Raw genomic sequence first — 15,637 nt, 5'->3', positions numbered from 1 at the left:
ATAACAAAATATGTGGAAGAAAAATAAAAAAAAAAAATCCATGCTGTTAGCTATGGTCCCTTCTTTTAAAAAAAATTATTGAATCTTCTATTTATTGAGCAGCTGTTGCTATGTTCACTCATTCATTCATCCACTCATTCATCTGTAATTTATTTTATTATTCAATCAATTGTTCACTGAGGGACCGTGTATGATCTATGTTTTACAATTGACCTCAAAGAGTGAGGCAGCTGAATGCATCCGATAGAAAATAGAAAAAGGCATTGCAAGGTTCACAACAATTATCCAGGGTTCAAAGCCAAAAACTATTTCTTCTAGTCCATTGTCATATTCCGGGCGGCACCCAAATGCTGGTGGTATCCACAGCTGCAAGGAAAGAACGCAAGGCCAGTATTAATCACTAGCGATATGAGTCACTAGCCCTTAATGAATGTGACCCCACCGAACTGCAAATTGGTTTCAGAAATCCCTAAGAAAACCCTCCCTGTTGCTACTGGGGCACACTGGTGGGAGAGGGTTTCAGCTTCTGCCGCTGCTACAGTTTTTGTACTGTGACTAAAATGAGCCTAGGCGCCCATGTTTAAATAAACTTTGTTCCCCAAAGGCATATTCACTTATTCTTCCAGAAGAAGTAAAATTTACTTGCTACAAACTGCAGAACCATGTAATTTTAATGTACTTATCAGGTTTGAAAGGTTAGGAAGCTTTTGGGTATAAACTTGTGAATTATGTTCAAAATGTCTTACCGAAAGGTTGCAGAGGAATAAAAATGCAGCTATGTTCTTCAGAATTCTCCTCTTGTTATTAGTAACCGAGTTGCTACTGTAAAATGAGAAATCTGAGGCTGAATGCATGACCGAACTGTTTTCCTGACTTGTTTCTTCTTTGGCACCACCACCACCATCATTTTCTCTCCCACAGATACTGCCCTCAAACAGGCAGGGTACCTCCCCGCTGTCACGAGTGGCTCTGCCATTGTAAATTTCTTTGTATGAGGGGGTAAGTGATAAAGTGCTCCCCCGAGATATAGTCACTATTCGAAGAGTTTTAATATCATCGTTCACCTTTTCCTGCTCACGGTGTATGGATTCAATAATAAAGAGGTTCTGAATGTATTTCTCAATAATAACCAGGACAGAGTAGGGCAGGTTATACCATGTGTATTTTGGATGAGCCTGGGCACAGATAATGGCAAGGATCGAGCCCCAGGAGAGGAGCCAGGACCCCGCAGCTGTGCCCACCAGCAGTTCTGCATCAAGTTTTCGAGCAGGATTTTTTGAATTATCCAACGATCTATCTTCCAGTCTGTAGATGAGAAGGGCAACAATTCCAGCTGTACACATGAGAGCCAACACAAAGATAGCATGCAAATAAAACATAGTAAGTGCTAACTCGCTTTTGATTTTCGAACGTCCAATCTGAATTAAATACACAACAACTATGGCTATTGTGCTAGTTAACACAATTAGTCCAAAAATCATTCCAACAGTTATGCCGTGGAATTTGAATGGAGTTTTGTGTTGCTGGTGGTGCTCGACTTTGCGGCCAATGTTCTTCCACAGGACATAGAGCATCGTCGATGCTAGGATGTGGTACTCTATATTAAAGGGATATAGGTAATATATTCCTTGAGAAAATATCGAGCAGAGAGTTGTTGTTGTGCAATTGCATTGAGGTGCATGATCATCTAAAACTAAAAGAGAGGGAGAGATTAGTTATGTGCGTTATAAAGTTTTCTTGTTTAAAGTGAATAAATAAAACAAAATAACAAAACATAAAAGGTAAGATTTCAGTCAAACAACACATCATGCCACCCAGTTAACCACCTAAGAAAATGTCTCACCGTTAAAGTCATTAACCTAACAAAGCTTTTGCACGTGCACTGAAGTATGATCTCTGACTTCACCACTCAGCTGCTGAGCAATAATCACATCATGAACAAAAGCTGCACCAAAGTGCACCAAGCTTCAGCAGGGTCTTGGTAAAAATACTTTTTTATAACACAAAAATCCAGATCCCAAGGATTTTGAGTCCTCAGCCCTTCTTAGGAGGCTTTTGTAGAAAAGTAGGTATTTGTGGATCAGATCAAGAACAAGATTAACAAGGAAAGGGATCCGTTCTACTCCCATTTTTATCAGTTATTTATACTAGTGTGGTTTCTAATACCAAAACCACTTTATTAAAAAGTTGTCGAGGTAAGAGGTGAAGTAAGCCACAGATACTTTCAATGTCACAGTATAGTTTTAAGATTAAAAAAAAAAAAATTAAAAATCAATCTTCTCCTTTTGAGAGGAACCTATGAAATCATTATCTCTCTGCTGTGCAGTTACCTGCATTGTAAACCCATAAGGCATCTCAATGGACAATTGCTCGTATTCATAAAATAAATACCTTTAATCTGCATTTATAACCTAAGCAAATAATGTCAGAAATCAGAAATTTCCACAGTGACAGAAAAAAAAGATACTTATTTTCACAATGTATTTATTTATAAATATATAAACATACATGCTGAAGAGCACATTTTTAGGTGCTGATCTTAGATTTGTGTCTGGAAGTTTCTCTTGTGTTTTCTATAGTTTTAGAAGAGCAGAGGAGAGGAGAAAGTTGGTATTGTTTTGTCTCAAGCACAGACTGTTAAGAGATGAAAAAAAAATTGCTTTTGCAGTGGATTGTAAATGTCGAACTTGTCTTGTGGATCACTACTTCACCGCCCCCTTGTTTCAGATGCTATTTCTGACTGTTCATAATTGCGTAATAATTCTGGCAGCAGAATAGTAAGAAATAATGTAAGGAAACTGCTGCTATTTAACAAGTAGAAATATCAAGAAGAGCCACTAACTTGTGATTTGCCTGCTCTCTACTAATGCTCCATGATTACAAAATCCCTGAACTATCAATTCAGCTACCTGATTATTAATGGAAACTAGATAGTTTCCATAGATACATATAAAGGGTAAAAATTGCAAACAGATGCAAAATTGTGGGCATAATTCTAGACACAGTTATACTGAAAATACTGGTTTACAGATTTTAAAATTAAGTTTTCACTTATAAGTGAACTTTGGCAGTAATTATTAAAAATGTCTAAAATGTTTCCATTTTTACAGACTATAAATAGGCAAAAAAGAAATTATTTCAGGATTTGTCTTTGTAGAGGCAAAATCAGGAGTTTTCAGGATACAGGCACTACAGAATTTACTGGGTGGGAAAACATACATTTTCCTCTTCTAAAGCTGTCTGTCTTCCTTTGTGAATGCAATCAAAACTTATCAGCTGTACGAATAAATTTTCATGGGAAGAAAATTACTTATAGCTGCTGAGAACTTTTATCTCCTCTTTAAAGCTAAGCACTCCTAATTTCTCCATGCTTCAGTGGCATTTGAAAGCAGAAGGCATTCCCAGCAGTTATACCCATTTGTTGCTTACAACTTGCAGTATCTTACCAATGGAGAAAATGGTTCATTACAAAAAAAGAACCACCAAGAGCAAAATCCTTGTCTTGAAAAGCAGCACTAATGGATAACCCCTATCGCTCTGAGCCATGCCACTGAATCCTGTAGGACCACACGCCACATGTAACAACTCTCCCGGGAAGGATTTGCAGGATTATCCATGCTTGTTTTTCTACTTAGTAATAACTTAGTAAATCGTAAACTCCTGTTCTAAAACTGCCATGTTCAATTTACTTCTATGATTTACTAATCAAGGGGTTCCTCAGTGATGCTGTTCCTCAAAGGAAATTTTTTCCAAAATCTGTTTGTTTGGCACTTAGAAGAATACGACAGCCTGGATCACATACATGATAATGATCAGAAAACATTTTAGTTATGATCTGAATTGACTCTGTATCAGCTCATTTGCCTGGGAATGATCATGCTGACACAGTCATGAATGACCCAGCTCCATCCTACAGCAACGCAGTAGTTTGTATGAGAGCATGTTAGAGCAGGAATTCCAAAATGTACCAACCCTTTCACTTACCTATTGTTATATTCCCAAAACCAAGTGTGATTAGTCTTTCCTTATGTTCATTCAGTTGATGCTTTGACTCTGTTAGCACTCCATTTGTCCACAGGAGTAAATTTGTGAACACAGAATGGATAACCCCAAACCTACAAAATAAGGTAATTATTGAAGGAATCTGCACAGAGTATACCTCCATATATGTTAAATAACATGAATTAACTTTCTGTAGACATGCTACATGGCACTATTTAGCTGTCAGTGCAGGGAAAATAAAATCATAACCCATCTCTCTAAAGATGTTCGGTGGAGCACAATGAATGCCAGACTTCCAAAATTTTACAGGAACACAATGGCTTAATGCACGAAACCATTAATAGCATGCTGTTGTTATTTGTTATGTTCTCTTATGTGATGGTTGTTATTCTTTGGGCTGGACAAGCTTCACATTAATGACAATGACTGGACAGTCTGAACAGGGTTAATTGTTTTGCAAGACGAATTTCACAGCCTTCTGTGGTGCTCCTTCATACTCACTGTGGCTGGTCTTTCTTCACAGATACCACTGCCTTCTCCAACTTCTAGTCCATGCATTTTTGTCTCCTGGAGAGAGTGGAAGCCAACAGAGGGCTTTATCCCATTCAGACTACTGGTACAGCGAGGGTAGGTCTCCATCTGTTTTTGAGATTCCTGGTTTCTGACAAGCCAGGCATTTTTCCCCTGCACTTGAGGCTGGTAATGTTAATTCACCAAGAAAGAGTTCTTTATTACTGCACTGTTCTCACTGATAGACTTGCAGTTAGGGATTTTTAAAATTCTGCTTATAAACAGAGCTGATTTCACCAGCTGACATTGCAAAGCCTTCTGTGATCCCTCTCATTGGCATGAGGCTTGAACACTTACCCAAGAAAGCAAAAAGAGACCCTTCTCCATAAATGATGTTTCTGAGTAAATTTCTTTAACTTCCTATAGAAACTGGTCAGCTCATTGATAATTTGAGATGAGTATTTTAAAAGTTACCATGTTTGTTTATTTATGTTCTAGGTACAGATAGGTTAATCTATGTTAATCCACTTTCTCACAAAACCAAAAATACATCACAGCTGGCTCTGCTGCCTCAAAGACCAGTTCTCACTTCGATAAGAAATGTATTCAGCTGTTCAGAGGCCACATCAGTTACACTGTGAGAACCAAGTTCTGGTGCCAGAAATGTGCACAACCCTTACTGATATGGGATACCACCAGGGAGGTTATGTTTCCTAGTGACTTTGCATATCTGCATCTAGTTTCAAAAGGTGCTTTCCATAAAAATCAATATAAAATATCTCAGATATATTGCACTGACTGCAGGTTGCTGATACAGATTCCCTTTCAGTTGCTAAATAAAGAAAATATAGTGCAAAGTCCTAACACACATACATAGTGCTTCCTTCCTTCAAAAAAAGCAAGTGACACTGTGGTATCATATCTTGCCCTTTTCCTTCTCTAGAGAAAAATATATTTACTCTGTGACTGTTGTATATTACAAAATATAAGCACAGTTAAAATAAGATAAAAATAATTCAGATTAACTATTATCTTCTCACTTGGGTAAATGGGGTTACCTTTTATTTATATTAACACAAGAGGAGAATCAAACTCTGTGTTTTCAATGTCCCTCATACAGTAAAACAGTAGGTGTTAAAGCACTGTGCAGACCTACACCTGTTAGCATTCCAGATGAGGATCAGATTCACTTTACCTTTCAAGTGTTTTGAAAGACTGGATAATATCCTTTGCATGACACCAAAGAAAGTACACCTAAATGAAAGGAATACATAGAAATGTCATTACACTAATGAACATGTGTGACACTCAGAAAGGACAGTGCAACTACAAATGGAAACACTGATGATTATATTCTCTGATGATTTAAACTGAGGTAGCTCCATCTCTATACATGTGAAATAACTCAGGATTTCCTCTGATGTTCATCCAGAACCTGTCTGGCATGGTGAACCTAAGATTTCTTATATACAGAGTCAGTGACTCAATAGTAGAAAGTCTCAGTCTGACTCACCAAAACATATCTTGTGGCTGTATCTGGAGAGGCTTTTATTTCAATGACAAAGGAAATAAAGCTACCAGCTGTGGACAGCAGTACGATTGCTGCAGAGCAATGGAGATGCTAAGTTTGAATAAATTACTAAATATATGAAAGTCTATGGAGGGAGGGAGACAGATAAGTGAAAGAATGCCAGACAGGATTAATAAAACAAAACAGACACCCAGGAAGCAAGAGAGAAGTTTGTACTCTCAGTCTGAGAGACAACTGCATTAGAAACACATGCAGTTGTGCTCAGGTAATAGTGCAGAAAGCTCAAGCTGGAGAACAAAAGAGAGAGAGATAACCGTATTGAGTTAGCAAATCAAGAGGAAAGAAGTATTAAAAGTGGGAATCTCTGTTTGTGGGAGGATAATGGAAACCTCAGTATACAGATTGTTGCTGATACAAAACCGGTTCCAAGTGCTGATAAGCGCAAGGAGAACAATACCAATATTCCTCAGGGATGTTAGGGTGAAACTGGGCATCCTGTTTAGTCAGGATAGCTCCTAGGATACCGAACTTGACAGTAGGTGAACTATCAGGAGAGAAATGGTCCAAAACATTTCTCTTAGAAACCTGCCTGGTTTGATGTTCCAGAAATGGTTTGAAAAGTGCAAAGAACTTTGGGTTCTTCTTCAGCAAGTAGAATAACTGGAAGTCCATTTTACCACTGTGTCCATTAATGTAGGCACCCTACATCACAGCTGGTGTTGTCTGAGACATTCAGTATCTGATTTTCAAAAAAGCTAGGAAAATGTAGTTCTTTTGTGCGTCACCTACGCCATCCAGCAATAACATGTTCACTCATTCCTCTAATGAAATGTTTATCAGAAGGAGGTGTGACCACTGTAAAACCCCAGGTGTAGAGACTACAAGATCTCATGGAGGTTTCAAGTGAAATCAAACAAATTGAAATTAGCATCTTAGTCTCATCTAATGTCATGTTCAATTTCCCATTCTGGGATAGATGCAGTAAAATCTAACAGCAGATGTGAAAGCATTCTTCAAAACTTAAAAAAATATAAGTTTTGAAGATATGTTCAGACATTAGAGTCAAGAAAATGGGGGGAAATAGGAACAGAAAAGTCAGTAAGGTGAAGAAATACCATAAAATCCAATTTTTGCTCATTGCCTCAAAGGGACTTCTGCCTGCAAAAGAGCATAATGCACAGCCTGTCTTGGAAGGGCATGTACGTGTTAGTTCATTGATTGCACAGCTGCAGTATATTTATTAATTTAATGGCACATATCAGGATGTCTCATTTGAGTAAAATACAACAGAATCTGACACATATTCTGTAGAAAAATCCTTTGGTTTTTAGATGACGTAATGAGGGATGTTCTCTGCCGTAATTTCATCCTGTGTTTCAAAGACATGAGAAGATTTGTCTTAGGTAAGGGGTACCTGGTAAATTACTTTTTTACTTTTCCCTTGATTGTTCAGGCTAACATTCAAGATTTCATTATTTTAACCTAAGTAGATGATAAATTCAGCAACATGGGGTGATGTAAAATTTAAATTAGGACTCTTGTTCCCTTTGTTCAGCATTGTTATACACCGTTTCTTCCACGCTCCAGTTCATGGTAGCTGGAAACCTTGTCAGATCAGAGTCACTGGATGCAATGAAGAATGCTGCATGCAGATCAGCAGGGGAAAAAGGGCTTAATATCTTTGGTTTGGTTTTCAGAGGTAAAGCAAAGAAGTTGCGAGATACGGAGAGTGGGTATTACAAGAATGTGAAATCAAGATTACTTCAGCAAAATCAGAATTTCACCCTCAGAGAGAAAGATAGAAGAGGTCACAGTTACTGCTTAAATTTCAATGCTTTTTTGTTACAGAAAGAAAAAAAAAGGTAGGTTGTTCAAATGCTTATTTACACAATAACTGCTAGGAAAATCGCTCTTTTCTTTCTGAATGACTTAATAATCTTGGAAAGTGCATTAAGTGACCTGGCTATAACTGAGTATCTTAGTTGAGTGGCTTTTTCCTTCCTTCTTTCCTACAAATCTGCTGGCAGGGGTTCAGATGAATTCATGTGATAAACAATCAGCTATGGAATATCACTGTATCATAATGACCCAAAACCTTAAAATAAACAAGCAGCTGAAATAAACTACCAGAGTCACTGGCTATGTTTGCTGCTGTCCAGACACTGATAAACATAATGAAATACTTCTAGAAGAAAAATCCATGTTCATTTGGTATAGGAAAGATGTGCAAGTATTTTGTAACAAGCTAAATACATGGGAAGGGTTTTGTCCCTTTGAAGTATCAGAACTCCACCCCTAACCACAACGAAACATCGGGATAGATTGAATTGAACTTGCGTGGCAAGTCCTACATACAGAAATAAGTGAACTGTCTTTAGCCAAGCTGCTCATTTCAGCCTGAAAATTCTGAAAGTTATGTATGTAACTTGAACTAAACAAGGCATGTAACTTCAACTATAGGAGAGCATTTTTTGATTATTTCTTTTTTGAACCCATGTGAGTTTTACAGCTGAGCAATTTCAGGTTGCAAAGCCTGAATTTACACATAGAAAGGATATACATGCACAAGAATTTAGCCCTCAAAGGTATCCTGTGATATGCTTAGAAATTAAATTAGTGTAAAATTCACCAATTATGAGAAGATAAAAGATATTTTTGGTAAGAAATACAGATATAATATAAAACTGCAACCATTGACTTTTACCTGTAAGATGGTGTGCGCAGCATGTGTAACAGGAAAAATGCCTTCAGTTGGTGATAAACAGTTTGAAAAATCAATATAATATCCAATTTTAAAAGAGTCCAGAATTAAAGTAATCACTGCAAATAATGTAATCCCACCTACAAATGACAAAGATATCAGAAAATGTCAATGTACAGTTAGAGTGTCTAGAGACAATATGTACCAATATGCTAAAATCTGTTTAGGCAAATAAGTCGATCGATATCCATATTCTTGTTTAGGGAAGTAAAAGTAAATTGATGGTCATGAAGATAATTGACTCAATGTAATAAGTCCCGCTAATTTGTGAAAACCTCTGCCTAATACATTATGAAAGCACATCCCCATAGCGCCTTGCACGGTCAGCGTAGAGGAGCCAGTCCCGCAGTGACCAGGACCTGGAGGCACTCAGCACCTTGCAGATGGCTCCCAGCTCCTTCAAGGTCAGCCTCTCAAGTAACGGTAGCACTGAAGCAGCCATACAGTGCATGAATTAATGCTCTATACAGCCACACAGCAAACTATACAGTTCCAGGGAGCTGAACAATCATGTTACAGTCTCCTGGCCCAAGAGCTCGACAGTGGAAAGTAACACAATCACTTGGTATGCCTTCCCCATGGTTCAGGAGGTTACGCTTTAACTCAGAGACCAAAACTACAATGAGCTGTACGGTTTGTTCTCCTAGAAAGAAACCAAAGATTTCATTTCTCTATTATTTTCACACACACAAAAAAAACCCCTAATATGTTTCTCTAAATATGTATTTTGTATCCCAAAGAACTTTCAAAATACATGTTTCCTTTTGCTTAATTTTTTTTTTTTCTTTCAGGAATCTAAATATTTGTTACAAACTCATTCTGGAAAGCTATATGGTAACACAATGTATATTATTAATTATTAGGTTTGTACCCATATGACTAAGCACAACTGGCTATGAAATGACTGAACTGAACTCTAAAGTCTTCATTTGCTTGGGGGTTTTTTTCTCTCTAGGCTTTTATTCACACAAGCTTCCACTGGATTTAATTTGGGTTTATTTGAATTAAGACAAGATAAAAATCTCTCCATGGACCTTAACTGGACCTTAAGATATAGATCAGCAACAGTATCTTAATCTTTCTTTGTAATTCCTCACAGAGTAAATAACGTCCTAGTGTTGACTTTGATGAATATTTATCCTCTATAAGGGAACACAACCTAACTTCCTTATAAGCACCATATGTTCCACTTGACTTGCATTAATAAAACACTAATTTAATAATTTATTTAATTAATAATACGTTTATTACTGAAGTTGCATTGATAAAAATCAAGTATAAATTATACAAATGTATTTTTATTATTTCATTGATCCTTTAAAATTAAACAAAAATAGACTTCAAAATTTTTTTTTTACCACAAGGGTATGAATTCCAGTAGGATTTTATGTTTCCATTTTACAATAATAAAAACAATGTAAAATTACTGATGGAGGGTAATTTCTACCAAGAAATAGAAACTTTTGCTTTCATATTTCAAAACCAAAAACCTGAACTTCATGCATGTGTACAGTCCTGTAATTTTTTTTATTTATGCTTATTATGTCAGCTAATTTGTAATATTTCTAACACGTGTAACAGGACTGGAGCCCACATTTAAATAAATATGCCATTTTCATTATTTATAAAAGTAAATGGCCTCACAAAATGAAAAATTCTAGGCTTGAGATCAAATGATAGGTTTCCTTCCTTATCTGAAGAATTTAAATTATTCTAAAATACATTAAATTGTTAATTCTTGTGAAATAACTTTACCTGAGGTAATTGGACCTTCTCTGAGCAAGGTGTTGGACTAGATCACCTCCAGAGGTCCCTTACTACCTAAATTATTCTATGATTGATTCTATGATTCATGGTTTATTTAGAAAGTATGCAGGAACTCAGCCTGTTTCACTATTTGTCTGAAAGATGTCAGTCTTAGCGACTTAATGTGTATTATAGTTGTTTCAGTGAGAAGGAAAATGCTGTCTTCTGAAGCAAAAGGATTATAAAATTCTTCCACAATTACTCTACAGTGAAATGTTGTGCAATATGTTGACTTTACACATTATTTTAGAACGGTATTTAATTCCCCAATTGTGACACTAGTAAAGTAATTTCCCAATGAATTTGTGGTGCAGGATGAAGCCCTGAGGAACTGCTTTAGTGAAGTAGCAATGTCAGAGCAAAATGGGTGGAAAATGTATTTCATAATGTAAAAGTTCTGCATCATTGCTTCCATTACTCATGAGAGTGTCTCTGCAGGACAGGATCACAAGGCACTTGTTAACTAGAAGAAATGGGAAGAGGGAAGCCAAAGCAAGGCAAGGCAAGGCAAGAGGCTCAGGTTTAAAATCACAAAAATAAAAAGCAAACACATCTTAGAATAGTGATCCACCTCCTGCACCATACATGCATCTTGTCTTTACAAGGATGACCTGTACTGCAGTTCCACTCTGTCTTGCTTCCATTTCACAAGGTCAGTATTTCAGTTGTACAGTTTTACAGTTTTGCATCAATGCCCCGCAGACCACTGAGGGGGAAAAAACCCAACAACGGCAAAAACAAATAAACACTCCCCCCCATGAAGTTTCTTTCACATTGAGTATTTTGGTTTATGCCTTAGTCCGTCTCTTCATGTTTTCTTTACATCCATTAGAGATTTGGCGGGCTTCAATCTGTTCCCATCGAAATCAATAGTTTTGCCACTGTCCTCCGGGGATTAGAAGACTTTATATGACTCATTTCTTTTCAAGTTTGATTCTTTCATATATTCAAATGATATCTAGATGTTTCTGGCAATCACTCATGTGGCCACACTGTAAGCATATACAAAGTGTTCAACATACCTATTTAAGGGACTTTAAAAGAGAATGACTGTACTAATTTGCTTAGTCAAAAATCAAAGCACAACTATAATGACCATACATATGGTATGCTAATGGTTTCCATGTTAACTTTTCCTCATGGAAACTATTATGTATTAATGTACTAAATACTAGATATATAACAGCAATTATAAATAAGGAAGATAATTCCACTGTTTTGCTATTTCTAGCATTAAAGAAGCAAGAAAGGATTGCTATTGAACACTGCATTATTAAAAAAAAAAAAGGGGGATTTTTTTCAAATGTTCATTGAAATCTGTATATTGTAGGGGATCAAGAATATGATTTTTAGTATTGCTAACTGCTGGCTTAATTCTTTCTGTTAACCATCTAAAAGGGAAAAAGACATCATGATACAGTTGGGAAAATGACACTCTAAACTTAAAATATTTTTCAAACAGTAGACAATTTAATGCAAGCAGTAAAAAGATACAAGTTGAAGTCTGCCAAGAGCTTTGTAAGTTGACTAGTTGTCTATGCTTTAAACAGAAGCTGTGCTGCTGGAGAACGTGATAAAATAAAACCATTTGTGAAGCCCATTGATTTTCATTTTGAGTTCTCTGGCTCACTTGTCTGAACTTCCAAGTAATGGTCAGAGAGCTTTTCCTAACACGAGAGTGTACTCAGGGGAATAACATTTGGATGAATCGAGGAAAGGACTTCCTAAGTTTCCATGTGATTATTTGGGTCAGGATAACTGTACCTTATTAAAGACAAAGCTGAAACTTTTCCCACATTCAGACTATAAGCACAGTTCTTGGTCTGCCACACCAGTGGGAAGACATCTGTGCTCTAGGGTTCACACAGTTGCAAAAATGCTCAAGGAAACCTTTCTGTGAGCAACTGTTGTAAACTATTTGTCCTTCTGGCATTGATAACCATATGCAAGGACTCAGCTATAGGAGGTTTTTGTTAAGTCATTCTTTTTCAACAAAATGCTCTAAGTAGCCAGCTACCACCACTTTTACATAACATTCACAGTTTGAAGGGAATAGTGAAAATACGTTCATTTTATACTGCTTAATACAAGAACATTTTCTCTCAAAATGACAGCAAGGAGATATTCCTCAAAAGCAGGTGATAGAGCTAGTCAAAAAATGCAAAGAGCTTTCTGTGGATAGACTTATTGAAAATTTGTCCTCCCCTCATCCTTTTTGGACTTTTAGTCTTTCAGAGAAAAGATTTCTATGACAAAACCATTGGTGCAGAGGAGGGCAAGGGGGATCTTGGCAGAGGAATTGCCACCCGAGTTTTTCCTTAGCTCAAATAAGTTTTCTTTTACCAACAGAGGATAAAGGACTTGTACAAGGCTTGTTTTAACTACAAGAAACTCCTAAGAATAGGAAAGTGTAGGACTTTCCCTAAGGGTGAATTTGTTGAATTGCAGCCTAGACATCCAAGAAAAGCAGTGGAAGCCACACCACTTGAGAAGCTAGTACAAAGAGCCATCCTGTACTGGTAAAAGAAATGGATAAGGTAACCTAGTAGTTCATTCCAGTATCTTATTTCTAAGTTTCTGTAACTCCTTATATCCTGTAGGACAAATGAAATGCTGTGAATGCTGTGCCAAAAGAAAAAGGGCAGGGGGTCCTGCTGTACTTACCCATGTTAAACAGTATTTATTCCATACTTAGGAGAAGAAAGTTACCCTCTGAGTAACACAAGCATAGCCTGGTCCAAAATAGGATCAAATTAAGCCTTGAATTAATGAATTACATGAGATTGTAAGCCACATAAGCTAATAAATGAAAAATGCCTGAGAGCTGAATACTGTTTTGGAAAACAGTGAATAATCAGGAACAATTGAACAGTTGGTACACGAACTCCATACATTTCAGGAAAGAGTCTACAGACCATAGCTGTAAAATGTTAGACATTAAAAAAAAAAAAAAAATTTCTCTGAACAATTGATACAGCATAATTGCTAACAGTTTCAAAGAAAAATAAAAGACACACAAGAACTGAGACTGAGAACAAACTAAACTTCCACAACACGACCTTATTTTTCAAAATTATCAGGTTTTAGATGTTCTTGGAATTTTCATTTAGGTATTTCATTAGGTGCTGCTGTTATAATTCACTGTTGTCTCATTGCTAGCAGGACAGAAATATTTTACAGAAAAGCTGTCTTACACTTAACATAATCATTTTCCAACCTATCATTTACAGTGCCAAGACTGGAACAGAGGTCAGTAAAACTGAGCTTGCCTATTACTCCACACAGTGCTGATGTGGGTTGTTTCTTTTTCTCGGGTCCCAGAAACAGCATTTCTGTTGCTGTGTCTCTGTGATGTGGGTCCCCAACCACCTTCTCTCAATATACCTTTATATCCTTACTCCAGTACGCACCTGACTCTGCAGACATGGGCCATCACATCCCACCACTACGCAGGCAAACTTGTATACTTTTCCTACAAGCTAATGCTAGCTTTAGATTCCTTGCTTAGGTGTTTTATGTACTAATCTACAAATTTATCTGGCCAGGGATTTTGTCCTCTTCTAATGCCAGATGTTTCTAAGGCATCACTGCACACATATAAATGGGAATCTCTGATAGCCATTGGCATAGAGAGAGCACTTGAGGACCTTTCTGACTGGCACTAGCCTAAAGTAAGTTGCATTATATTGTCTGGAAAACACGATGATTTCTCCAAAATGACACCAACAAAATTGTCTCTTCCATTAGCTACAGTTTATTTTTCAAGTGTCGCCAAACCAGCCTGGTAAGGGAAAAAAGGCGTCGGAGCTTTCAGCACTGTAAATGGTAGGTTGGAAAGTGAGGATGTTTAGCAAACAGCTACAGCTTTCCCCTGCAATCTCCCACTGTGTTCAGCTTATGTATATATTTACTTTCGAGTGCACCGCATGTGCGTTAAGTTCACGAATACCCGGATGGCTCCTGGTAGGGATGGAGAGGGTAACAAAGTGGTAGCAGAGACGGGTGATGGCCCGGACGTCCCGTGCGTGGTGCCACCCTGTGTGCCACCGGCCAGTACTTACACTTCAGCCAGCGGGCTCCGGCGTGCGTGTCCTTGTCCCGGATCAGCCTCCTCTGCGTGCAGCTCCTGCAGAGGTACCACAGCATCCACAGCAGCTGGATGAGCATCAGCGTGATGAGGTAGGAGAGAAGGTGGCTCTTGCTGATGCCCACGGCATGCACAGCCCAGGCGAAGGTGAGCAGCAGCCCGGCCAGGAAGAGGTTGATGCCGTACTGGCTGCTGAGGATCTCGGCGTTTTTCTGCGGGTAGCTGCCGCCCACGGAGGGCGAACCGGCGGCTTCCTCCATCTCCCGCGCCGCCGGCCAGGTGCTGCGAGCAGGCGGCCCCGCTTCCCCCGGGGAGCCCCGAGGCCGCCGGCTGGCCCGGCCCCCATCGGCGGCCGGGGGCGGAGCGGGGCCGCCGGCCCCGCCGGGCCTCCCCGCAGCCGCTGCCCGCCGGGCGAGGCCCTCCGGGGGGTCCCCGGCTCCGGGGGGGAGCCCCGGGCTCCCCCGGGGGAAGGTAGCCTGCCGGGGGGCGGGGGGGGAGGCTTCAGCGGTTTTGCGGGACGGGGAGTCTTGCCTTAGACTCAGCCAACAGCTACGGTCGAGATTAGGGTAAGGGAGGAATTACTCCGCGGGGGAACAGCCCGGAGGGGGTTGTGTCCCTCGCAGAGGGGCCCGTGAGCCCGGCCTGGCTGGTTGCGGTGAGGGACACGGAGCTTACGTCGGTGTTACAGAGACGTGCGTGTGGTCCCGAGGTAGGGAGACGGGAAGGATAGCGAGCGGTGACAACACAGCCCTGGCTGCCAGCGGCTGGCTGGGAAGCCGAGGAAGGGCCAACATGCGGGAGATGTTGAGGCGGCGAGGCGGGGCCGCTGCAGCCTGCCCGGCAGCCCAGGGTGCGAGCGGCGGGGGTGCAGTTTCTCCGCACGGGGTGGCAGTGGATCGCCCGCCACGTACTCTGGGCCCCACCGTCCACCTTCTTCCTG

The 15,637-nt window shown here is 39.3% G+C and overlaps 1 protein-coding gene across 1 annotated transcript; it reads right to left on the bottom strand.

The window, feature by feature from the left end:
• Positions 1-195: 195 nt before the first annotated feature.
• Positions 196-14,957, bottom strand: OTOP1 (otopetrin 1). Its single transcript, XM_074821363.1, has 6 exons — positions 14,672-14,957; positions 8,748-8,884; positions 5,708-5,766; positions 3,985-4,115; positions 747-1,693; positions 196-366 (listed from the first exon to the last, which is right to left on the bottom strand). Exons 1-6 carry the CDS (start codon positions 14,955-14,957, stop codon positions 196-198), a joined length of 1,731 nt encoding a protein of 576 aa, XP_074677464.1.
• Positions 14,958-15,637: the final 680 nt, after the last annotated feature.

This window comes from Strix aluco, chromosome 4 (genome assembly GCF_031877795.1).
Source record: "Strix aluco isolate bStrAlu1 chromosome 4, bStrAlu1.hap1, whole genome shotgun sequence".
Classification (NCBI taxonomy): Eukaryota; Metazoa; Chordata; class Aves; order Strigiformes; family Strigidae; genus Strix; species Strix aluco.
Note: the sequence above shows the minus strand (reverse complement) of the source record. Positions and strands in the feature narration are given on the sequence as shown.